The 26,277-nt window shown below is 41.8% G+C and overlaps 1 protein-coding gene across 3 annotated transcripts; it reads left to right on the top strand.

Annotated features, from left to right (window-relative positions):
* The first annotated feature begins 13,511 nt into the window (after positions 1 to 13,511).
* Positions 13,512 to 25,541, top strand: LOC106567813 (centrosomal protein CCDC61). 3 transcript variants are annotated; one of them, XM_014137573.2, is made up of 13 exons: positions 13,512 to 13,708; positions 14,186 to 14,363; positions 14,455 to 14,537; positions 14,619 to 14,779; positions 22,727 to 22,879; positions 22,969 to 23,176; positions 23,417 to 23,499; positions 23,640 to 23,854; positions 24,064 to 24,142; positions 24,384 to 24,575; positions 24,709 to 24,742; positions 24,817 to 24,886; positions 25,049 to 25,541. In XM_014137573.2, exons 2-13 carry the CDS (start codon positions 14,216 to 14,218, stop codon positions 25,138 to 25,140), a joined length of 1,518 nt encoding a protein of 505 aa, XP_013993048.1. In that variant the 5' UTR covers positions 13,512 to 13,708; positions 14,186 to 14,215; the 3' UTR covers positions 25,141 to 25,541. The 3 variants fall into 3 exon arrangements, with proteins under 3 accessions (XP_013993048.1, XP_013993047.1, XP_013993045.1); XM_014137572.2 differs by having other exon boundaries at positions 23,637 to 23,854; XM_014137570.2 differs by having other exon boundaries at positions 23,417 to 23,517; positions 23,637 to 23,854.
* The last annotated feature ends 736 nt before the right edge of the window (positions 25,542 to 26,277 follow it).

Raw genomic sequence — 26,277 nt, 5'->3', positions numbered from 1 at the left:
AGTGGTGGACATTGAGGAGGTCTAAGGAGAAGACATGGAAGCCTGAGAGGAAGACAACCAAAGCTTTAGTTTCTAGACTATCATTTTACAGCTGCATGTTAAAAACGTTTTTTTTTTGAGAAGCGATGGGTCATTGGGGATCATTCAATATTCCCTTTCTTTGTTGTTCAGTGAAATCATCCCATGTGAAGAGTCAACACATTTCATTAAAGTTCAATTCATAACTAAATGTTTTTTGGGTTTTTTCTATTGGAAGAATTTAATCATTTGCAATTATGTATACTTATGATAAGGTAAAAGGTTTATGTTTCTGTCTCCATATGATATGGTAAATATGTCCAATTCAAAAAACATCTACATTTAAATGGTATTAATATTAATTTGCATATATTTCCGTTAATTCACATATATTCCGGTAAATTCCCACGGAAAGTTTCCACCTCTGACTATTCCCTAAAATGTGCAACCCTATTTGTGAGGTTACTTTGGGACCCCAATTCAGCCATTTCCAACACTAGCTGCTCTCGGGAGGCCAACTGGGAGAGAGGGGTTTGACCTTTTGCTTTGGCCATCTGCTTGTGGAGAATGAAAGCATTTACAGTAAGAATGTCCATAAAGTGCTAAAAAAAAAAATGTATTATGCCACTTCCTGGTCTTGTGGAGGACCTGGTAGTAGCCAGAGCATCAGATAGGTCGACACTGCCCCCATGCTGGCATTGTAGTCCTTCACAGAAACAGGAATGGAGATATTCTTCCTCACCCATGCCCCACTGGCATTTTTCACCCTCCTTGAGACATGTTTGTTATTGAATACTTGATGCTGTATGGATGGTGAGCATGGTTACTTCCCTAGTATCCTTCCATTTCACAAAAGGCAGCTTGTTAGTCCTGATCCAACATATGGTCCACCTCTCCGCTGTCTTTGACATGTCATTTACCTTGGTCTTGGGGAAACCGATTCTGTTAGGACAAATGGTGCCACAAGCCCCTATTTAATTTTTCAAGAGGTCTATGAAAAGTGGATGTAGAACCATCAGACCGGGTGAATGACATAGCAGTGGGGAGGTTTAGACCATGACAGGCGGGGGTGCTTCCTGGGGAGGGGTGGCGTCATCCAAATCCCCTGCATCCTCCACCCTGTGGTGAATAAAATAAAGGGATATATTGTTGTAAGACAAAGAATTACTATTGACTAAATTTACAAAACGATATTACTGTAAATTAAAAACACCAAGCCCAAACTTTATCTGTACAGTGATTCACATAGAAGGTATGAAACACACACACTATGCAAACAGTAACACTTTGGATACAAAGGCAGAGTTGAGATGCACAAATAAACAATGGCCATGAAAGTTTTGTTGCCTCTCCAAAGTTACAAGGATGAAACTTAAAACAGTGAACTAATATGAAACATAATGAATAACTACTTTGGAATTACATAACATTGAAATTACTTGCTAATTTGCATAGGCCTATGTAAACTAAATCCAATGCACAAAAAGCAGATATCTAAATATAGTAAAATAACTATATAAAGTCATTAAAATAGCTTTCTGGAAGGATTGGATCCACTTTTAGATAGCAATCCTCGCCGGCCGAATCGAAATCCTCTTTTTAGGTTCCTGTTCGATATTGATATTGCTAGTTTTATTTCGTCTATGCTTCACAACGCTAACCGGAACGTAGATAGCAGCCATCTTGAAAAGAGGTAATCGGCAAGGCCTGCCTTTATAACTTTATATGCCCATATATGGTAGTACATTACACCAAAGATTTTAAGGCACCGATTAATAGCTAAGAAACTCAGCTTTCCGCAAAAAAAGTGTTTTTGCATATATGGTCTACCGTTCTCATACCCGACTCAATTGAATAAAACTAATTATAGGGTCCCCAAATATGTGATTGGTTGACAGGATAACAGTTTGGGACTTTCACACAGGTAGTGGCAGGTGGCCTAGTGGTTAGAGCGTTGGACTAGTAACCTAAAAATAGCAAGATCGAATCATTGAGCTAACAAGGTAAAAATCTGGCGTTCTGCTCCTGAATTTGTTCTTAACTGATTTGCCTAGTAAATATATTCTGTTGCAATGACTATTTGACGGCTAAATATTATAATCAAGTTGCTGTTCATTAGTACACTGAATATAAATATAAACACAACATGCAATAATTTAAAATATACTGCTCAAAAAAATAAAGGGAACACTTAAACAACACAATTTAACTCCAAGTCAGTCACACTTCTGTGAAATCAAACTGTCCACTTAGGAAGCAACACTGATTGACAATAAATTTCACATGCTGTTGTGCAAATGGAATAGACAACAGGTGGAAATTATATGCAGTTAGCAAGACACCCCCAATAAAGGAGTGGTTCTGCAGGTGGGGACCACAGACAACTTCTCAGTTCCTATGCTTCCTGGCTGATGTTTTGGTCACTTTTGAATGCTGGCGGTGCTTTCACTCTAGTGGTAGCATGAGACGGAGTCTACAACCCACACAAGTGGCTTCGGTAGTGCAGCTCATCCAGGATGGCACATCAATGCGAGCTGTGGCAAGAAGGTTTTCTTTTTCTGTCAGCGTAGTGTCCAGAGCATGGAGGCGCTACCAGGAGACAGGCCAGTACATCAGGAGACGTGGAGGAGGCCGTAGGAGGGCAACAACCCAGCAGCAGGACCACTACCTCCGCCTTTGTGCAAGGAGGAGCAGGAGGAGCACTGCCATAGCCCTGCAAAATGACCTCCAGCAGGCCACAAATGTGCATGTGTCTGCTCAAACGGTCAGAAACAGACTCCATGAGGGTGGTATGAGGGCCCGACATCCACAGGTGGGGGTTGTGTTTACAGCCCAACACCGTGCAGGACGTTTGGCATTTGCCAGAGAACACCAAGATTGGCAAATTCGCCACTGGTGCCCTGTGCTCTTCACAGATGAAAGCAGGTTCACACTGAGCACATGTGACAGACGTGACAGTCTGGAGACGCCGTGGAGAACGTTCTGCTGCCTGCAACATCCTCCAGAATGACCGGTTTGGCAGTGGGTCAGTCATGATGTGGGGTGGCATTTCTTTGGGGGGCCGCACAGCCCTCCATGTGCTCGCCAGAGGTAGCCTGACTGCCATTAGGTACCGAGATGAGATCCTCAGACCCCTTGTGAGACATATGCTGGTGCGGTTGGCCCTGGGTTCCTCCTAATGCAAGACAATGCTAGACCTCATGTGGCTGGAGTGTGTCAGCAGTTCCTGCAAGAGGAAGGCATTGATGCTATGGACTGGCCCGCCCGTTCCCCAGACCTGAATCCAATTGAGCACATCTGGGACATCATGTCTCGTTCCATCCACCAACGCCACGTTGCACCACAGACTGTCCAGGAGTTGGCGGATGCTTTAGTCCAGGTCTGGGAGGAGATCCGCCAGGAGACCATCCGCCACCTCATCAGGAGCATGCCCAGGCGTTGTAGGGAGGTCATACAGGCACGTGGAGGCCACACACACTACTGAGCCTCATTTTGAAGTCCACGATCATCTCCTTTGTTTTGTTGACATTGAGTGTGAGGTTATTTTCCTGACACTACACTCCGAGGGCCCTCACCTCCTCCCTGAGCCTCAACTCAATCATCAAGTTTGCAGACGACACTACAGTGGTAGGCTTGATTACCAACAATGACGAGACGGCCTACAGGGAGGAGGTGAGGGCCCTCGGAGTGTGGTGTCAGGAAAATAACCTCACACTCAATGTCAACAAAACAAAGGAGATGATCGTGGACTTCAGGAAACAGCAGAGGGAGCAGCCCCCATCCACATCAACGGGACAGTAGTGGAGAAGGTGGAAAGTTTTAAGTTCCTCGGCGTACACATCACAGACAAACTGAAATGGTCCACCCACACAGACAGCGTGGTGAAGAAGGCGTAGCAACTACCTGCCCTCCAGGACACCTACACCACCCGATGGCACAGGAAGGCTAAAAAGATCATCAAGGACAACAACCACCCGAGCCACTGCCTGTTCACCCCGCTATCATCCAGAAAGCGAGGTCAGTACAGGTGCATCAAAGCGGGGACCGAGAGACTGAAAAACAACTATCTCAAGACCATCAGACTGTTAAACAGCCATCACTAACATTAAGTGGCTGCTGACAACATACTGACTCATCTCTAGCCACATTAATAATGGAAAAATGTAATAAATGTATCACTAGCCACTTTAAACAATGCCACTTTATATAATGTTTTCATAACCTACATTACTCATCTCATATGTATATACTGTACTCTATACCATCTACTGCATCTTGCCTATGCCGTTTGTCCATCGCTCATTCCTATATTTTTATGTACATATTCTTATTCATTCCTTTACACTTGTTGTGTATAAGGTAGTTGTGGTGAAATTGTTAGGTTAGATTACTTGTTAGATATTACTGCATGGTCGGAGCTAGAAGCACAAGCATTTCGCTACACTCGCATTAACATCTGCTAACCATGTGTATGTGACAAATAAAATTTGATTTGTCATTAATAGACATGTTTCTATATTTCAACCAATTCTTTGAATGACTTTTGATTGTAGGTCAATCATTCTGCACATACGTGGCTCTCAGAGTAAATTGTCATACATCCCACTGGGCACACATTGGTTGAATCAATGTTCTTTCTATGTCGTTTCAATCAAAATACATTGAACCAACGTGGAATAGATGTTGAATTGACGTCTGTGCTCAGTGGGATGTGATGTATTTAAAGTTAGATCAGGTAATATGTAGTCCACAAGAAACCTCAACAGATAACTAATTTAAGATACTAATTGCATAAACAAAGTAACGGGAGTATAGTACAGTAATAAACCAACCTCATTAGAGTAACATTTTTATATGTTATGATTATGCTACCTTAATCATTCCATGAACTCCGGTGATCTTTAATTCACAAATGTGAAAAATAATAACACTTTTGGATTGGAGACTAGCGGTTGTTTAGAAATGTTATTTATAGCCGAGGCTGGATTCAAACTAGCGAACTTTAGGTCCACTCTATGTTATCCATAGTTATATACAGATTATAAAGCTAATTACTTTCATTGTGATAAACACTGTATAGGACTTGGAAGATAGTCATTAGGAGAAAGAGATAGAGGAGGAGGAAAAGGATGAAGAGCCAGTTGCTCAGCTGAAGAAAGAGAGGAAGGTAAGATTCATCCTCTGGTCATTTGTGTTCTTTGCTAGGTTTGAATGAATTTGTCTTTGTTGGCAAAATTATTGGCTGCTTTGGCTTGATGTTACACATAATAACATGGGTGTCACGATCTTCGTCGTCTGATATTTCGAAATCACTGTCAGACCAATACGCAGCGGGTTGGGTGCTCCACATCATTTTATTAAATATGATGTACACGGAAAAAACAATAAACAAGAATGATAAGGTGACAGTTTCACAGGCTATACAGATACTTAGCAGTGCAAAATAAAAACAACCCACAAACCCCAGGTGAAAAACACACTCCTAATATATGACTCCCAATCAGGAACAACGATAACCAGCTGTTCCTGATCGGGAGCCACACAGACTAACAAAGAAACATACATACTAGAAAAACCATACAACACAACCCTACTGCCACGTCCTGACCAAAATCTAATACAATTACTCCCTCTGCTGGTCAGGATGTGACAATGGGATTTGAAATCGGTTTTCTTGAAGGCCAAACTGAAATCGAGTGCCAAGAAGACCTCTGCCGACCATGGCACTGAAGAAGGTTCAAGATTTTTCTATATTAAAGAATTGCTTTTCCCAGTACGGTAGGCTACTGTTTTGTTAGTGTGCTCTTTGTTATGCGGATTCATAAAAACTCATTTATTTCGTTCTTCGGGTCTATCTGTGGCATTCTGTTCATCCAGAGCTCAGTCTTCAGATAAATACCAAAACAGAGTGGAAGAGAACATCTGCTTCCCAATCCTGATCAATGAGGAATGTCACTGATAGGCATGCTGAAAATCTTTCAGTAGCGCGCAATCAACAGTTGAAGTCGGAAGTTTACATACACCTTAGCCAAATACATTTAAACTCAGTTTTTCACAATTCCTGACATTTAATCCTAGTAAAAATTGCCTGTCTTACGTCAGTTAGGATCACCACTTTCTTTTAAGAATGTGAAATGTCAGAATAATAGTAGAGATTTATTTCAGCTTTTATTTCTTTCATCACATTCCCAGTGGGTCAGAAGTTCACATGCACTCAGTATTTGGTAGCATTGCCTTTAAATTGTTTAACTTGGGTCATACGTTTCGGGTAGCCTTCCACAAGCTTCCCACAATAAGTTGGGGGAATTTTGGCCCATTCCTCCTGACAGAGCTGGTGTAACTGAATCAGGTTTGTAGGCCTCCTTGCTCACACACGCTTTTTCAGTTCTGCTCACAAATTTTCTTTGTGATGGCCACTCCAATACCTTGACTTTGTTGTCCTTAAGTCATTTTGACACAACTTTGGAAGTATGTTTGGGGTCATTGTCCATTTGGAAGACCCATTTGCGACCAAGCTTTAACTTCCTGACTGATGACTTGAGATGTTGCTTCAATATATCCACATAATCTTCCTGCCTCATGATGCCATCTATTTTGTGAAGTGCACCAGTCCCTCCTGCAGCAAACCACCCCCACAACATGATGTTGCGACCTCCGTGCTTCTCGGTTGGGATGGTGTTCTTCGGCTTGCAAGCCTCCCCTTTTTCCTCCAAACATAACGATGGTCATTATGACCAAACAGTTCTATTTTTGTTTCATCAGACCAGAGGACATTTCGCCAAAAAGTACGATCTTTGTCCCATGTGCAGTTGCAAACCGTAGTCTGGCTTTTTTTAATGGCGGTTTTGAAGCCGTGGCTTCTTCCTTCTTGAGCGGCCTTTCAGGTTATGTCGTTTTACTGTGGATATAGATACTTTTGTACCTGTTTCCTCCAGCATCTGCACAAGGTCCTTTGCAGTTGTTAAGGGATTGATTTGCACTTTTCGCACCAAAGTACTTTCATCTCTAGGAGACTGAAAGCGTCTCCTTCCTGAGCGGTATGACGGCTGCGTGGTCCCATTGTGTTTATACTTGCGTACTATTGTTTGTACAGATGAATGTGGTACCTTCAGGCGTTTGGAAATTGCTCCCAAGGGTGAACCAGACTTGTGGAGGTCTACAATTTTTTACTAAGGTCTTGGCTGATTTCTTTAGATTTTCCCGTGATGTCCAGCGAAGAGGCATTGAGTTTGAAGGTAGGCCTTGAAATACATCCACAGGTACACCTTCAATTAACTCAAATGATGTAAATTAGCCTATTTTCTGGAATTTTCCAAGCTGTTTAAAGGCACAGTCAACTTAGTGTATGTAAACTTCTGACCCACTGGAATTGTGATACTGTGAATTATTACTGAAATCATCTGTCTGTAAACAATTGAAATTGAAATTTGTGGAGTGGTTGAAAAATGAGTTTTAATGACTCCAACCTAAGTGTATGTAAACTTCTGACTTCAACTGTATATACAACAAACCTGCCTGATCCACTACAAAACAAATGAAAATGTAAATTTTTATCAGAAAGTAGAAGGTTATTCAAGAGGGCATGTGACATAAGTTAATCTGTACATTTGATGTATGATTATTTAATAGAAAGTTGGGCATAAAGTTTATCATATTGACTACTAAGCACTAACACCACAGCCTCTCAAAAATAAATATCATGCTCTTTTTTTATATTGAAACAGACGACCAAAGTACACCTTGCCAAAATGTGCAGGAAGATAATGAAAATGGTTTCCTACATAACGGATAGAGATCCTCATCCCGGTCCTTGCACACATACTAGAGCTTGACGCCGCTAGAGAAGATAGCACATCTCCCTCACTGAGTGGATCAAAGTGCTCTACCATTGCAAGCATCCAGGAATGTGTGGTGAGGTTTAATAAAGAAGGTCTACCCAAGAGGCCTGGCAGTGGAAAGTCTCTGTGCACTCAACAGGTCAATACTCCCCACCCCTCTGCCGTTGACATTGAACATAGGCTGGAGTTGATCCACAAACACAGTTACCACAGCGGTGGTGGCAGACATTATTACAGCTCCCGCACACCCACTCCACGTTCTTATTCTAGAAAGTATGTTTCCAAACCACACCTCAACTGTGTGCCTGACCAAAATAATATTTTCACTGTATGCATCCCAATTCAGGTTAACCTTTTCACACATTACAGATTTCTGAGAATACAAAGCAAAGATCCCACTGGGCACAAACTTGTTGAATCAACATTGTTTCAATGTGATTTGTCAATGTATTGTGACGTAGAATCTATTTGGAAACTACGTTGGATTTGCAAAAAGTAGTCAACATAAACTGTTGTCTTGAGGGTGAAATTTCAACCACAGGATTATGTCATCATGGTAACCAATTTCAATTTAGACAAATATGTTGCATTTTTATCTTTGAAAACAACCTTATAGCCACTATCTGAAAAAAACAATAAGCTGGGCAGCACCTCCTACTGGTAAGTAAATATACTGTATATACAGCTATCCCTTTGGCGTCCCATCCCGTGTTTTAACGAAGCCCAGCTTAGCTTTGATATTTGTCTCTGACTACTACCGATGTGCTATCATGAGAATGATTATTAAGAGATCTCCACTTAATTACTAAATTGATTCACTGTTATCAAAGTCATTCCAAAAGGCAGGTTTAATAGAGCAAATGAAATGTAACCAATGTATTCATATATTATCAATGATACTATTTAGGCCTATATAGCATTTATGAATTCATCAACTGTTATGGTTTCAATATAGGCCTAGGGTTTGAAGCTTTGGTTGATTTCAAATGTAATCTTCAAATTAATAATTCATGTGTTGGATTAACGTTTCCATCTCAACCAAAAGTCAAAGTTAAAGAAAAGGTCAATCAAATCAAACTCAATTTGAAGTGCATTTAAAGCTGGATTTGACTTGATTTAGTTCTATTCTTTAACTTGGATTTTTTGTTTAGATGGAGACGTGAATACACCATATAAATTATTAATTTGTAGACAAACTGGAAATGTAATTGTGTTTGGTTGTTCAACCAAATATCAACATTTGAAGGAGATGTATCTTCTGCTAGAATAGTTCCATATGTGCCACTGACTTAGTCTGGTTTTAATTTCAGTTTGTCTACAAATGAATAATTGCTATGTCGGATTCACGTCTCCATCTTACAAACTACTGTAACAGTATTTATTCAACCTTAAAATGAGTACCACATCCATGGCCACCTTTTGAGGTTACTGTAACAGTATTTATTCAACCACATCCATGGCCACCTTTTGAGGTTACTGTAACTATAAATGTCTTTATACATAGTCATAGATAGCGTGCATGTTCAAGAGCATCCAAAGGTCACAGGAGATTGCTTCACAATTGCTGTAATAATCTGTGCAGAATCTCAGTGAGGGCAATAAGGAGGAGTAGTGGCTTCAAACGCCTTTATCTTCTTTATTTATGTACTGCAGCAAAAGCCTCAAGGTCTCAGTAATGTGAAAACACTCCTATACTCCCAGGAACTCCAAGTTCAACTGAGTGGCTGGACGATTGCTTCCCTACCATTAGAAGCACATGTATTGATGCAAGGGATGATATTAGTCGAAGGCCTCATTGAGTGAAAACATGAACGATGTTGTATCATCATTGAAAATCTTGTTCCTGAAGTGTTGCAGCAAATCTCTTCTCTAGACTGATCTAACATGGCTGGAAGAACTTATCTAAAGGGAGAAGATTCATTCATTGTGCCATAACCGTCTCTGACACAATTCTGCTTAAAGGGGAAGTTCACCCAAAAACACTTCTGGGCCCTTTATAACACTTGCCTGGCCGTTTGTCAGTACCCCAGACAGTTTTTAGGTTCATTACTTGAGTATTTAGATGTAGGTAATAAACTGATTATACCCCCGCCTTCCCCATAGAAATCCCATGCAACGTCAAAGTCCATCATTAATACCTCCCAAACACACCGATCTGGCCTCCCATGACCGCAATAGTGCTTGTAATGACTCTCAGCACAATTTTCAGACCTTATTTCAGTTGGCAAATTTTAACCAATTTATTTTTTTATTTTTTTATTGAAATCCAGGAAGTAGATTAATGCACGCCACGAGTTGAGACCTAGGTTGGGACTTCCGAGGTGGGCGTGGGTGAAGATGTAAACAAGATTCTGTTCCCACTCTGCCCTCACAGTAAAATACAGAAATCTAAATACTCAAACAATCGACCTAAAAATGTTCTGGTCAACTGATAAACGGCCAGGCAATTTTTATAAAGGGCCCAGAAATGTTTTTGGGGTGAACTTCCCTTTTAACTGTGCAGGGAGAGATAACCAAGCTAGGAAGCCCTTCTTCTCCGAACTCATCTACTTGTTAACTGAGGAGTCAGTGAAGCGATTTCTGCTTCCCCATTGGGCACAGACATCAGACGTGATACCATGAACCTGTTCACAAGGGCAATCTGCACCAAGTGATAGACAATGTGTCTGTGGCTTCTAGTCCAACAGTGAATGACAACATCCATGATAGAGGCATCTGTCATAGCCACTGGATCTGAGGAGCAAATCCGGAGTCTCTTCAGTGCTCCTCAGGTTGTCAAACAAGCCAAAGGGAGGTTCAGATTCTTGCCAAAGATCGCCAAGTTCAAAATCAACCTCAAGGTACACCAGAAATGGTCCTAGTTTAAATGTTATTGTTGTCTATTGTTTTTTGTATTTATAGGGGTATCTTACAACAAAACATGAAAACCTATTATTGGTATTACTTGTCTTTTCTTGAATTAGTAACCCTGTTAATTGCTGTTGTGTAAATTATGGCATTTTAAGAATTACAATCATTAAGACTGTCACAGCTGTCGTGGAAGAGAGAATGGGACCAAGGCGCAGCGGGTTGCGTGCTCAACATATTTATTTATAATAATAATGAGAACACCACGGAAAAACAACAAACTAACACCAGGAACAGAGAAGCAGGCTCAACAAAAGCAGTGCGCTCAAACAACTACCCACAAGTGACAAACAAAAACCATACCCATTTATAGGACTCCCAATCAGAGGCAACTAGAAACACCTGCCTCCAATTGAGAGTCCAGCACCCAACCTACACATAGAAAAACTACCCTAGAACATACACAGAAATACAAACAGACCAGTGACCAAAAAAAAACGTAATACATAAATAAACTACCCTCTGCCACGTCCTGACCAAATTACAATAACAAAATATCCTCTATACTGGTCAGGACGTGACAAAGACAGACTTTATTTGGAATCAATTAGCGCTTCAACAAAAAGGAGGTCCGGTCCGCAGATGAAGCACAGGACCAGAGGTAGGTTTCCCCATCAGGATGAGCATTGCATTAAGTCCAACTGCTATTCATTATTTTATCACGAACTCTATTTCCCAGTCCCACAACATTAGCAACATGAGTACAAAATCATTTTAAATCCTCAAATTTATGTAGGCTTATACACTGAAATGCATGCCAACTTTCTCAGTTGTCTCTAGCACCCCACATAGAAGCTGTTACGGCTACCCCTGAGGAAAGTCTTCCCTCCACCTCTCACCCCGAGAAGAAGGAACAAAAACCCTCCATCTTTGTCAGGATGTTCTCGGCCATCAACAAAGGCCTTCGCAACACCTTCATACGTTAATCTAATAGGAAGCTATTGTTACAGTAAGTGACTTAAATCATTAAATAAATACTATTGCATTAAATTTCCATTGTCATCTTTTGATGTCTTATTTCACAAAAAGACTCAAATTCAGTGTAACTCACTTGGTTAAATGTATTTCAATAGAGAGTATTGAAATACATTTGAGGCTCCCGAGTGGCGCAGAGGTCTAAGGCGCTGCATCTCAGTGCTAGAGGCGTCACTACAGACCCTGGTTTGATCCCGGGCTGTATCACAACTGCCCATGATTGGGAGTCTCAGAGCGCGGCACACAATTGGCCCAGCATCGTCCGTGTTAGGGGAGGGTTTGGCCGTGGTAGGCTATCATTGTAAAATAAGAATTTGTTCTTAACTGACTTGCCTAGCTAAATAAAGGTTAAATAAAAAATATAAAATATGTATACTGCTTGAGTGGGGGGGGTGGGATATTTCACCAACCACAAGAGCATTAGACTGTTCTGAATGTTAAAGCAGTAGTTCACTAATCAGAAGTTTAAGCTGTTTCTTTATCAGTTTGCATTTGGTTTAGCATTGTCAATATTGAATGAACACTGTAAATAGGTGCCCTGAAAACGTATTATTTCAGTTTATTGGAAAAACAATTGATATGATATGGACCTGTAAGGAACCTGTAACATCATGTATTTGAGAGATCTAGGATAAATACAAATAGAATATACAGGAAACCTTTACTTTTCACGACAACATATTATGTACTGTAGCCTACATAAAAAATTGCCAACAACTCTGAAATAGAATGCGCAATAACACACAAAAAGGACAAGTTGAGATACCATTCTGAAAACATTTTGTGGACTACAGTACTACACTGTCTTCAGAGATGAAGTCTCACTGGAGACACATATTAGATAAGACACACTATTTTCAACATCATAGGATTTGGGGAAAATAACATAGAATTCTACAGAGAGCTCAATCTGTGTTTAGCAGTAGTCTAAAAGCAATGAAGCCAAAACCCAGGATAGAGGGGCTGAGTGAATGAGATATGGACTCTGACAGGGAGGGTAATTTTGTATGAGACGCTATAGTAGAAGAACATAGCATAGTGCCTGCCTGTTGATCCAAATACAGTCCTACCCTGATGGACTCGTTCTAGTTTGTGCTTGTATTACAGTATTAGAGAGGCAGGAGTTTTGAAACTACAGAAAATGGATGAACGCATACATGTGTGTGTATGTGTGTGTGTTTGTCTGTTTATGGCAGCTCCAACATGTCGCATTGTTCCAGTGTGGCCTGTGTGCGTGTGGGTACAACTCTCATAGAGTGTATTACAATGTTTAGCACCGTCCTGCCTCCTCTTCCTCCTTGCTCACACAAACACACTAAATCCAGGAACACTCTTCTGTCAGGCAGTACTGCATACACCAGCTCAGCCACTTTGCGATCCACCAGGGGTGATGGGGGGCCAGGGCCATGGTGTACACATCCCTAGGCAACAGGGGCAGGGTTTGTGTGTGTGTGACTGTGCTTGTCTGCATACACGTGTGTTGTTGCAATTAAATAATTCCTACTGACCAAGTGCCCGCCAGCTTACTATTTTCTGTTCTGGTAGAACAGCTACAACAGTATTTAGCTCGTTGAGGATTTATATTTACAAAGCCCTGTTGTTTATCATGGGGCTCAGCATCACTTTCACTAGAGGGCCTCGGAGCTGATGCTTGAGCACCAGCGAGATCCTCACAGCGTTTACATATGATTGACGGTAGCTCCACCCAATCAGAGTTCCTTGTATCGTATTTTAGACCAATAGATTTACTTGACATTGTGTAGGGGGCGGTAGTTATGCATTCCCGGTTAATGAACCGCTACATTCAACAGTGGCGGCGGCTTCCAAACTGTCAGGTATCAAAGAGGGGTGTACTCTTTCATGCCAAAGACATTATCTGACTTCATTCGGTATTTCTATTTTATTTGGAGAAAAACAATGCTATCCAAGGTGTAGCAATTTGGAATCTGTGTTCGAGCACATCACTACGGGTATGTAGCTTACCAAGCATATATTAGCTAACTAGCAAGCTGGCTAACATTAGCTGGCTAGCTAACTTAGCTGTTATTTACCAACACAAACCGAGCAAGCAAACGTGCCTGCTAGTTTAGTTACTTGCTAGATAGCAGTGTAATTAAGCTATCATGCAGTATTATAGTTAGCAGAAAACAGCAGTTAATTTGTAAGCCTGCTCGCTAGTTGGTGTAGTTATCGTTCGTTAGCTAGCTAACCAGATGTTGTTGGCTAGTTAAGCTCTCTCCAGCTAAACGAACGTTATTTATTTTATTTAACCTTTATTTAACTTGGCATATATTAGCTATATTACGTTCCAGCAATGATTCTTAATCGCATTTTCATTGGCTAGTTACTCAATACTAGGCCTACATTTAGTTTGTCAACATTGATGCCCAGTAGTTGGCATGTGTGAGATGCTGTAAATCGATTGGTGGTCTGTCTTGGTCTTGTAGGTCTGTAGACGTTGGGACCAAATCAGAGAGATGGAGGTGGGCTCAGTGGTACAGGAGGACATTACTTTCCGAGGAGTAGGGTTTGCTGTGAAGATAGAACTAGAAGAAGGATTGCTAATAGTCGAGATATCTGACGCAATGACAGCTGACCAGTGGAGGGGAGAGTTTGATCCAGCCTGTAAGTGAAGCGTTGTTAAATTACAATTAATTTATATGGACATTGTAGACATGACTATTTATGGTCTTACCATGTTTTCATTGTGTTCCAGACATCGAAGACCTCACTCGCAAAACAGGCAACTTCAAGCAATTTCCTATCTTCTGCAGCATGTTGGAATCTGCTGTTAGTAATGTGAGTCTGTGAAGCATTAAAGGAAGTTAAAACATGTATGATTTAAAAGTGTTGTGATTATAATGCATTATTTTTCTTCAGACTAGTGAGTCTGTTACCCTTGACCTCTTGACCTATGCTGACCTGGAGCTCCTGCGGAACCGGAAAGCTGGGGTTGTTGGTCGTCCGCGTGCCCAACAGCAATCTCCTAACCTCAGTGCCAAAAGATACCTCATCCTTATCTACACTGTTGAATTTGACAGGTTTGTTTCTCTTTTAGCGATCACTATCTTAAACTTCACTATCAAACTCTACTTGAATCTTACAACTGCAAACTTGCCAAGTTAACCTTTCCTTATCAATGATTTATATAGTGCCTTCAGAATGTATTCATTCCACATTTTGTTGTGTTACAGCCTGAATTGAAAATGGATTCTACATTTTTTTTTATCTCACACGTCTAGGGCTGTTGCGGTGACCATATTCCAAATCCAATTGTATTTGTCACATGCGCCGAATACAACAGGTGTAGAACTTGCAGTGAAATGCTTAATTACAAGGCCTTAACCAACAATGCAGTTTTAAGAAAAATAAGTGTTAAGTAAAAAAAAAATAACAGAATTAAAGAGCAGCAGTAAAATAATAGTAGTGAGGCTATGTACAGGGGGTACTGGTATAGAGTCAGTGTGGGGGCACAGGTTAGTCGGGGTAATATGTACATGTAGGTAGAGGTAATGTGACTATGCATAGATAAACAGAGCATAGCAGCAGTGTGTGTGGGGGGGGGAGAGAAACAATGCAAATAGTCCGTGTAGCCATTTGATTAGCTGTTCAGGAGTCTTATGGCTTCGGGTAGAAGCTGTTAAGAAGCCTTTTGGACCTAGACTTGGCGCTCCGGGTACAGCTTTCCGTGCGGTAACAGAGAGAACAGTCTATGACCATTTTTAGGGTCTCTCTCTGACACTGCCTGGTATAGAGGTTCTGGATGGCAGGAAGCTTTTCCCCAGTGATGTACTGGGCCGTACGCACTACCCTCTGTAGTGCCTTGTGGTCGGAGGCTGAGCTTTTGCCATACCAGGCAGTGATGCAACCAGTCAGGATGGTGCAGCTGTAAAACTTTGAGGACCCGTGCCAAATCTTTTCAGTCTCCTGAGGAGGAATAGGCTTTGTTGTGCCCGCTTCACAATTGTCTTGGTGTGTTTGGACCATGATAGTTTGTTGGTGGTGGATACCAAGGAACTTGAAGCTCTCAACCTGTTTCACTACAGCCCCGTCGATGAGAAGGGGGGGTGTGCTCGGTCCTCATTTTCCTGTAGTCCACAATCATTTCTTTTGTCTTGATCACGTTGAGGGAGAGGTTGTTAGCCTGGCACCACACTGCCAGGTCTCTGACCTCCTCCCTATAGGCTGTTTCATCGTCGTCTGTGATCGGTCCTACCACTGTGCGTCGTTGGCAAACTTAATGAGTCATTCCTGGCCATGCAGTCATGGGTGAACAGGGAGTACAGGAGGGAACTGAGCACGCACCCCTGAGGGGCCCCTGTGTTGAGGATCAGCGTGGCACCTGGGAACAGCCCGTCAGGAAGTCTAGGATCCAGTTGCAGAGGGAGGTGTTTAGTCCCAGGGTGCTTAGCTTAGTGATGAGCTTTGAGGGCACTGTGGTGATGAATGCTGAGCTGTGGTCAATGAATAGCATTCTCACGTAGGTGTTTCTTTTATCCAGGTGTGGAAGGGCAGTGTCATCTGTGGATCTGTTGGGGTGGTATGCAGATTGTAGTGGGTCTAGGGGTAATGGTTTTGATGTGAGCCATGACCAGCCTTTCAAAACAATTCATGGCTACAGATGTGAGTGCTACGGGTTGGTAGTCATTTAGGCAGGTTACCTTAGTGTTCTTGGGCACAGGGACTATGGTGGTGTGCTTGAAACATGTTGGTATTACAGACTCAGACAGGGAGAGGTTGAAAATGTCAGCGAAGACACTTGCCAGTTGGTCAGCGCATGCTCGTCCTGGTAATTTGTGTGGCCCTGCGTCCATGTGAATGTTGACCTGTTTAAAGGTCTTTCTCACTCACATCGGCTGCGGAGAGCGTGATCACACAGTCTTCCGGAACAGCTGATGCTCTCATGCTGGCTTCAGTGTTGCTTGCTTCAAAGCGAGCATTTAGCTCGTCTGGTAGGCTTGTGTTACTGGGCAGCTTGCGGCTGTGCTTCCCTTTCTAGTCTAATAGTTTCCAAGCCCTGCCACATCTGACATGCATCAGAGCCGGTGTAGTACAATTCAATCTTAGTCCTGTATTGGCACTTTGCCTGTTTGATGGTTCGTCGGAGGGCATAGCGGGATTTCTTATAAGCGTCCGGGTTAGAGTCCCACTCCTTGAAAGTGGCAGCTCTAGCCTTTAGCTCAGTGCGGATTGTCGTGGAATATCAAATAAAAGGGAAGAGAGACTGCAGATTCTTTCAAACAACACTTTATAATAAGATTTGCAAAGATGAAGCAATCAACATCACCAAGAATGGTTGAGTTGAAAGCTTAACAAACATAGCCGGGTCTCTGCTTTTATAGAGAAATACATACAACCTCTTTCTGTATACGTGGCTGTCAGCAGATGGTGTGTAAAAGGTAATTAGTTAGCACATTCGCAACAGTAAAACGCTATAATGTGCTCCTTTCTGCAAGTTTCCATACATGTGACTTTCTGTAGATAGTAAACCCAGGGGATGTTACATGCTACGGCTGCACCCAAGTGGGCCGTAGCTATACGCCCAGTCTTATGACTAAGTTCCACAAAGACAAGTTTGTAGCAGGTTAGAAAAACACTAGCAAAAACGAGACACTTCTTTAAACAGTAAAACACGGGATAGCATGACTAATTATGTAATTTTCCACGATAGGATGTTGCCTGTAATCTATGGCTTCTGGTTGGGGTATGTACGTACAGTCACTGTGGGGATGACGTCATTGATGCACTTATTGATGAAGCCAGTGATTGATGTGGTGTAGTCCTCAATGCAATCAGAAGAATCCCAGAACATATTCCAGTCTGTGCTAGTAAAACAGTCCTGTAGCTTAGAATCTGCATCATCTGACCACTTCTGTATTGAGCGAGTCACTGGTGCTTCCTGCTTTAGTTTTTGCTCGTAAGCAGGAATCAGGAGGATAGAATTATGGTTAGATTTGCCAAATGGAGGGCGAGGGAGAGCTTTGTACGCGTCTGTGTGTGGAGTAAAAGTGGTCTAGTTTTTTTTTTTTTTTCTCCTCTGGTTGCACATTTAACATGCTGGTAGAAATGAGTTACAACGGATTTGTTTCCCTGCATTAAAGTCCCCGGCCACTAGGAGCACCGCCTCTGGATGAGCTTTTTCCTGTTTGCTTATGGCCTTATACATCTCATTGAGTGTGATCTTAGTGCCAGCATCGGTTTGTGGTGGTAAATAGACAGCTACAAAAAATAAATAGTGTGGTCTACAGCTTATCATAATCATTATTTTTTATTTTTTATTTTATGCAACTAGGCGAGTCATTTAAGAACAAATTTGTATTTACTGTGACGGCATACACTGGCCAAATCCGGACGATGCTGGGCCAATTGTGATACAGCCTGGATTAGAACCAGGGTGTCTGTAGTGACGCCTCAAGCAGTGATATGCAGTGCCTTAGACCGCTGCGCCACTTGGGAGCCCATTATGTGATACTCTACCTCAGACGAGCAAAACCTCAAGACTTCGTTGATATTAGATTTCGTGCACCAGCTGTTGTTTACAAATATACACAGACCTTGTTTTACCGGAGGCAGCTGTTCTATCTTGCCAATGCAGCAAAAACCACGCCAGCTGTATGTTATCCATGTAGTCGTTCAGCCACGACTCTTTGAAACATAAGATATTACAGTTTCTAATGTCCCATTGGTAGGATATTTGTGATCGTAGCTCGTCCATTTTGTTATCCAATGATTGTACGTTGGCTAGTAGGACTGATAGAGGCAGATTACCCACTCGCCATCGGATTCGTACAAGGCATCCTGACCCAGCACTCTATTGTCCCTCTAATCACTCTGACATCAATGGAAATCAAATCGAAAATCGAATCAAACACTTCATGAGAGCTCATGTTGCGCAATATTTCTATAGGTTATGCAATTTTGCGATAATCCCATCAGGATCCCATCGGTTTTCTGTAGGCTAGTAGGCCTACTATATTTATTCTCAACTTTCCTAATATTAAGCACATTGCTTATATTTACAACAGGAGTATAGCCTACCTGGCTGGCATGAAAATGAACCACATGAAAAGCGTCCTCCATTTGCTATTTAAGTGCATAGATGACATGTATTTTTTTCTCGCTGCCCTTGTTTCAAGACAGCTGCATGATAATGGTCCATTCTAAATAAAAACAAATGTCACACATATTATTTAGTATATGTAAAGGTAATATTAAATCAAGAATAGTCTGATGGGTGACAGTATTAGCCTATCACTTGTGAATTCTATATTATCATGATGAATGATGCCCAGCATCAGAAACGATGCTTTTTTTGCAACTTTTTCAAATCATAGTCGCACACTTAATGTAGCCTAGCCCATAGGCCTATATGTTTTGATAAGGTTTGTATCACATCTAAAGTGGCCTAATAACTCCTTAAAATTAAGCACATGAATCTGCTTTATACAAGCGGTGTAGAGCCTAACTGGCATACATAAGCAGCGTGTGAGTTTCAAGTTTGGGGAAGATCATTTTCACATAAAAATGCACCATTATAATAAAAGCATTACATGCATAATTGCATTTGCGGTCACTTTTGATAATGGTGTTTTCCGCTAATGGAACATTCTCGCTTCTAACCCACTACCATGTGCGTATTGTTGAACCTATAATGTGAAGACATAGCCTAATAGTTTATCAACATTTTAAGCTAAATGTTCTGATCTGTTGCGTCAGCCATATTACATAAATGTTGTTTATTTTGATGCTAGTGGTTGTATTAATTTGGGATCTATCGTATCCCACAATTGGCCCGGACTATGTTTGGAATATTTATATCTTGCACAGAATAGAATATGCTGACTTTTGTACTCTGGGGGATAGTAGATTTGACCTGAAATTTTATTTGTCACATGCGCCGAACACCTTACCGTGAAATGCTTAGTTACAAGCCCTTAACCAACAATGCAGTTCAAGAAATAGAGTTAAAATATTGACTAAATAAAGTAAAGTTAAATAAAATAACAAGGCTATATACAGGTGGTACCGAGTCAATGTGGGGGGGTTAGTCAAGGTCATTTGTATATGTAGGTAGGGGTAAAGGGACTATGCATAGGCTAGTGATTTTGCTTTTGCTGTTCGTTAGGCCTACTCATCTTGTTGGCTGACGAAAAGTAAATGTGGACAGTTCTTCCAATATCTTCAATATGCACCTTGGAATTGGATAAAGACGCTTGCAGTTGCGTCCCGATGTGTCTGTCTTCACTTGTATTCTGTGAGAAAGACCCGATCACGTGATGGAGAGCCATGTGAGTGATGGGTGATTTGGAGCGCGCAGCACTCAGGGAGAAGGGCACAACGGCCACTGGCCGCAAAAGGCATGGATTTGTTTAAGGTGCATTACAGCCACGTGAAGGGGATGCTGCCGTGAAATTCTAGGCATTATCAAGTGCTTGTCAAATTGTGAATGAGTGGCTGATGTAGTGTTTACAGCCTGCGCAAAAAACAAAGCAGGGTTCATGCCGTTTCAAGAGACTTTTTTCAAATCATTATTAGTCACATCATGCAGCCTTACAACGTATTAAAAATCAAAACAAATAGCCCAACGTTTGTAGAACAACTAAAGTTACATTAATAACTCTAAAGTAAGCATATAGGAATACCTATTTCTTTGTTAACCGCTCAACACAGAATAGGCGCATGTGCGCACTCCCTCAAATTGTTTGGAGAAAATATCATTTTTATTTTATTCAGCTTTGTTCAATTGTATTCTTCATACTATAAAATATGCAAAGCAAATTCGAAGCAAATCTTGTCTGCTAAATTAGCTAGTGTAGCCCACAGCTATTTGGCATAGCCAAATCAGGACCTAACATAAGGACAACTCAGAGTAGGTTCTTCTGAAATAGACTATATTTTCTTCATATCATGCTTCTTTAGACCTGTCTAAAATAAATAATGGATTTATTGTGAAGGTGTTGGCTATATTATATGGATTTATAAGACTTTTTAAAATGTAGATATTCCAACGGTCTGCATCAGTGGCTTGTGTGGAAGCCAAGAGATGCTAAATGTGTTTATGTTAATTAACGGTCAATTGTCAAGCAAATAACTGTCGGTCTCACGATAATCACTGGCTGATGAAATTTAGTGACCGCCACAGCCCTATACCCATCTACACACACTACTCCATAATGAGAAAGTGAAAACATGTTTTTAGAAAAATGTTAGCAAATTTATTGAAAATGAAATGCAGAAATATGTCATTTACATAAGTATTCACACGCCTGAGTCAATACATGTTAGAATCACCATTGGCAGTGATTACAGCTGTGTGTTTTTCTGAGTAAGTCTCTAAGAGCTTTGCACACCTGGATTGTATGATATTTGCAAGCTCTGTCAAGTTGGTTGTTAATCATAGCTTGACAGCCATTTTCGAGTCTTGCCATCGATTTTGAAGCTGATTTTTAAGTCAAAACAATACTAGGCCAGTCGGAAACATTCAATGACGTCTTGGTAAGCAACTCCAGTGTATATTTGGCCTTGTGTTTCAGGTTATTGTCCTGCTGAAAGGTGAATTTGTCTTCCAGTATCTGTTGGAAAGCAGACTGAATCACGTTTTCCTCTAGGATTTTACCAGGGCCTAGCTTCCATTTATTTTTATCCAAAAAGACTCCCTAGTCCTTACTGATGACAAGCATACCCATAACATGATGCACCCACCACCATGCTTGAAAATAGTTTTGGGGAGTGGTACTCAGTGATGTGTTGGATTTGTTCCAAACATAACACTTTGTATTCAGGACATAAAGTTAATTTCTTTGCCACAATTTTTGCAGTTTTACTTTAGTGCCTTATTGCAAACAGGATGCATGTTTTGGAATATTTTTATTCTGTACAGGCTTCCTTCTTTTCACTCTGTCAATTAGGTTATTATTGTGGAGTAACTACAATGTTGTTGATCCACCCTCAGTTTTCTCCTGTCACAGCCATTCAACTCTGTAACTGTTTTAAAGTCACCAGCGGCCTCATGGGGAAATTCCTGAGAGGTTTCCTTCCTCTCCGGCAAATGAGTTAGGAAGGATTTCTGTATCTTTGTAGTGACTGGGTGTATTGATACACCATCCACAAGAACTGTACATGACACACTGTTCACAGCCCTCTTGTTGGCGGAGAGAACATTTTGCAGGTTTAAAGCTTATATTGCCTGCATTTCTACATATTTTGTCATGGACATTATGCTGTTTTAAAACACATTTTCTTGCAATTCTATACATTTTGCCATGTCTAATGTGTATTAATTTGATATTTGACTGCAAAATCTATGGGCTTAAAAAACGTGGCTAAAAAACAGCTGACGGGATAGTGATCTGGACATTTCTGACAAATGGTTCTCTAAGGTATGCAATGACTGCTTCATTTAATTTCATTTTAGTCATTTAGCAGACGCTCTTATCCAGAGCGACTTAGAGTAGTGAATGCATACATTTCATTATTTTTTTCTTTTTTTCGCCCATACTGGTCCCCCGTGGGAATCGAACCCACAACCCTGGCGTTGCAAACACCATGCTCTACCAACTGAGCCACACGGGACGGAATTCTGACTGACATGACAAGAGGAAAACAATTTTGAAATTTCACCTTCTGCATTCCAATTTTCAGTGGTTCCCCCCGGTTTGGAACCACTTCACTAGATGACTGATGGGGCGCGGGGTCTCCCCCACCATTGTAAAAAATTCAATTATTGTCTACAGCTGATTTTGCCATGTTTATTCTATTACAGACACCTTAATGCATGCTTTTAAATTATATTATGTGAGCTAAACAATTTTTTTAAATAAAATAATGAAATGCATGTACTTTAAATACTGTAGAATTCCATTCATTCCTATGGAGGACTGCTCCTTCTGGGGAGTGCCAATATGACCAACCTGTGGCTTCAAAGCCTCTGATTGGACAATACATAGCATCAGCAATCCAGGGTTTACATGCATCATTATTTCCTATAGGATCCACTACCCCCTGCCTCTGCCCTACCATGGCAAGCCTGACCCTGCTGCCCTGCAGAAGGAGATCAGAGCCCTGAAGACTGAGCTAAACGCCCTTGCCAAACATGCAGGTCACAAACCAGCAGAGACAGAGATACGCCGGTTACGGGCAGAGTAAGTTATAATCTATTGTTGTTCTCTAGACTCTTGGCCAAACTCAGGCAAGAGGTTAAGGGCCCTGACTTCTCTCTGTCTGTTGTCAGACTCACCTTGGTGAGAGAAGAAAAGGAGGCCCTGACCAAGGCTCTGGAGCGTCTACAGATAGTGGGGGCTGGCGCCACCCCTGGAGGAGGGGCTCGGGGGCTCAGAGAGGTGGTCAGGAGTTTAGAGGACCAGCTCCTCAGAGAGCGGGCCAAGAGTCAGCGCTCTGCCACCAAGAGGGGCCAGGAGCAGCGCCTCCTACTTGAGCAGGTTGGTCCTTGCTTGCATCCTATTTCAAGTAAGCATGTTGTCTGTAACTTTAAATAATTCAGCATGACTGGCTTTGTGTTGATGGAAATAATGTAGCTAGTAACAGATTCCTGCATACCATAACAAGGCCTTGTGTGCATGTCAATACTTAGAAGTACTAATTTGTGTGCCATTATAAGTAGCATTGTTGGTGCTGATTCCTCTGTTAAGCTGGTAATTCAGACGTTTCCTGTCTCCTAGTTGGAGGAGCTAAGAGCATCAGAGCGAGCTCTCCGGATTCGCGTTAAGAGTTTGACCAATGAGCTGGCGTTGCTTAGGCGAGGGTTAGTCAATCTAAGCATGTATGTCTTTCCTTTTTCTTTTGTCTCTTTCACTCACTTTCCTACTTACCTACTGACTCACACACTCCTTATGATTCTCTCTGCCTGTGGCTAATGTTGTATACTATGTGTGTCTTTAGTAGGTTGACCCCTGCTCTCTCTGGGCGCAGTGCCTCACGGGGTGATGGGGAGATCAGGCGCTCACTGTCCCGGGAGCGCAGTTTGGGACGTGTTGTGGTCAGGGCTCGCTCAGGGTCCAGGGAGAGGACAGAAGAGAGGGGTCGAAGGTCAGAAGGCCGTAGGGCAGACTCCTCAGGGCCCCGCTCGCATGTTTCCAGACCCTCACCTTCTCCCACAGGTATTACATTTTTCTCTCTTTATTAGACTTTGGAGGTGAAAGGTAATTTAGCTTCATTGCATTGTTTTTGACTTAGTATAAGTTTGGTAATGAAATGGATTCAATCAAAGTTGATGTACCACCAAGTCTGAGTAAAGCTGTCAGAGCTTGACTCTCTGCTTGGTTTTTTACTAGGAGCTCCCAGTCAATCCTGTCGTTCCTATTTCCAGGTTCGCGAGCACCACGCTTTGACCCCACTGCATATATCCAGGACAGACAGCGCCGACTGAGAGAGGGGGAGCTCAAAAAGTCAGACATCTCCCTCTAATCATTTAACTGTCATAACTATCTGCAGTGCAAGCTTGTGCCAATTATACCAGTGTTTCATGCATGTGAAACACTGTTATAGTGATTTTCATCTGCTGAAATGCATTCAAGGATTTCAAATGGCAACCCATTTTAGCTTAATGCTAATACAAAAACCAATACTGAGTGATACTTTGACTAATCACGATTTAACTTGGCCTCCTGTGTTCTCTCTCTCCCTCAGCCAGAGGAAGGTCCGGAGGGACATGCTAGCATCGCCTGTTGTGGAAAGGGGCCGATCTCGGTCCAGGGAGGCATATCCCCAGCTAACCAGGGCAGGCAGTGGGAGCAGAGGGAGGAGTTTATCAATGGAGAGTAGGAGGAGCAGACAGTCCTCTGTGAATTCATTGGTGGAGTTGGATGAGTTGACAAGCGGGTAAGTTATTCTATAACTTGCATCTATATCATATGGTATTAAAGTTCAAACTGGGTTTGTTTGAGAAAATGGGAGATGTTCTGTTGCTTTACTGTGGGTCTCAGACAGTTTCTAATTTTGTTATGCGTTTCAGAGGAAGGAAGCAGACCTACAATGGTCCAACCATGGTGAGTGCGGTGTGTTTTTTTTACAGCTGCTGATGGACCTTGACTTGTTGAGTGACAGTGATTTCTTTTTGTAGCCCAGAGGAGGAAATTTGACCAGGAAGCCCCATTGCAGCACTCCCACACGCAGGATACGATCAGACAAAGGTAACCAATCCATTCCCTACTCTCCAATCTAAAGTGTAATCAGAGTCATTTAGCTAAATAAATTAATATATTTTTAATATGAGCCCTGGTAACATTCTGTGTGAGACCCTTGCTGAAACAAATAATTTAACATTGGCTGTGTACTGCTTGTCCTTTACCCAGAGGGCTCCATAGATGGGGCTGACCTGTCTGAGATCGATGCCCGGTTGCAGGCCCTACAGGACTACATGAGGGACCTGGACACGGGACACTAAAGCCATCAATTCTGCACACTCCCAATCCGGACAATAAGTTCTGACTTGTGTTTCCTGTGCTGCAAACTGAGACCAAGGACTACAATTGGAGTCGACACTGTGACTAAACAAGACCACTGCACTACACCTATGATATTTTTACACACAAGCAGACATTATCAACCGATAGGCTTATGCAAGTGCAAACACGGATGCACGCACAGCTTATTCTGTCGTCCTACGGCAGACAGTGCCTGTCTGTGGATGAAGATGCCACTGTGAAGGCTGTTAAGCCACAGTTTGTTGAACTTGAACTGAGTGACTGATTTTTATACTATGGTTTTATAACTCATGCATTGTGTATGTTGTGACAGTAATACCCCATTTCCCTTTTTATAAAACAAGTGATTGATGACTGCAAAGCTTATTGTGATTTGATGTATTTGAATCTGTAAATATTGTTACTTTTACTCAACATATCTACTCTATTAATCATCACTGCAGCAGCTTTGCCTCATAGTAGTGCAGTGTGTTGTATGAGTGAACTAAGTGCAGTGTCCTCTCTCTGCAGTACAGTTAGTGTTGCTTGGATGGGCTGAAGGTTCCTCCTTAGGGCTTTACTCAAGGGGCAGCTGCCACTACAGCTGGCTGGGTCTCATTAATTAACACTGAACCTTCCAGGCCTGGACCCTTCCACTCCTGGGTGAGCAGCTGGAAGAGCTGCTTCCATCTACCACTGTAGGAGGATGAGAATATTGGATGAAGTTGACAGGCCTTTTGTGCTGTTTTTTGGAGGGGAGTTTTGGTTTTTAGATTTGACCTCCACTGCTAATAAAATGTCAGATGCTTTCCACTTAACTAAATCACCATCTATCAGAAGTTGTTTCTTAAGAGGATCATTCATAACTTTACACATTTAAACAGTGAATGTCCTCTTTCAATGGGTTTTAGTTATGAATGCAAAATGCTGTGGTTGTGTAACACGTGCTCAATACTTTACAACAATTTTTAACTAAAATGGCAATTCTCCAGAAAATAAAGGCAGGACTAGTTCGTTATTGTAAGCTGAGCAACAGCTCCATGGCAAGACAGCCACTTATCGATGATTAACATGTGGCCAACGCAGTGTAATTTATGGGCGGGGTTAACTGGGTCAAC

Source organism: Salmo salar, chromosome 13 (assembly GCF_965601325.2).
Source record: "Salmo salar chromosome 13, fSalSal1, whole genome shotgun sequence".
In the NCBI taxonomy this organism is placed as follows: Eukaryota; Metazoa; Chordata; class Actinopteri; order Salmoniformes; family Salmonidae; genus Salmo; species Salmo salar.
This window is presented reverse-complemented; position numbering and strand designations above follow the sequence as displayed.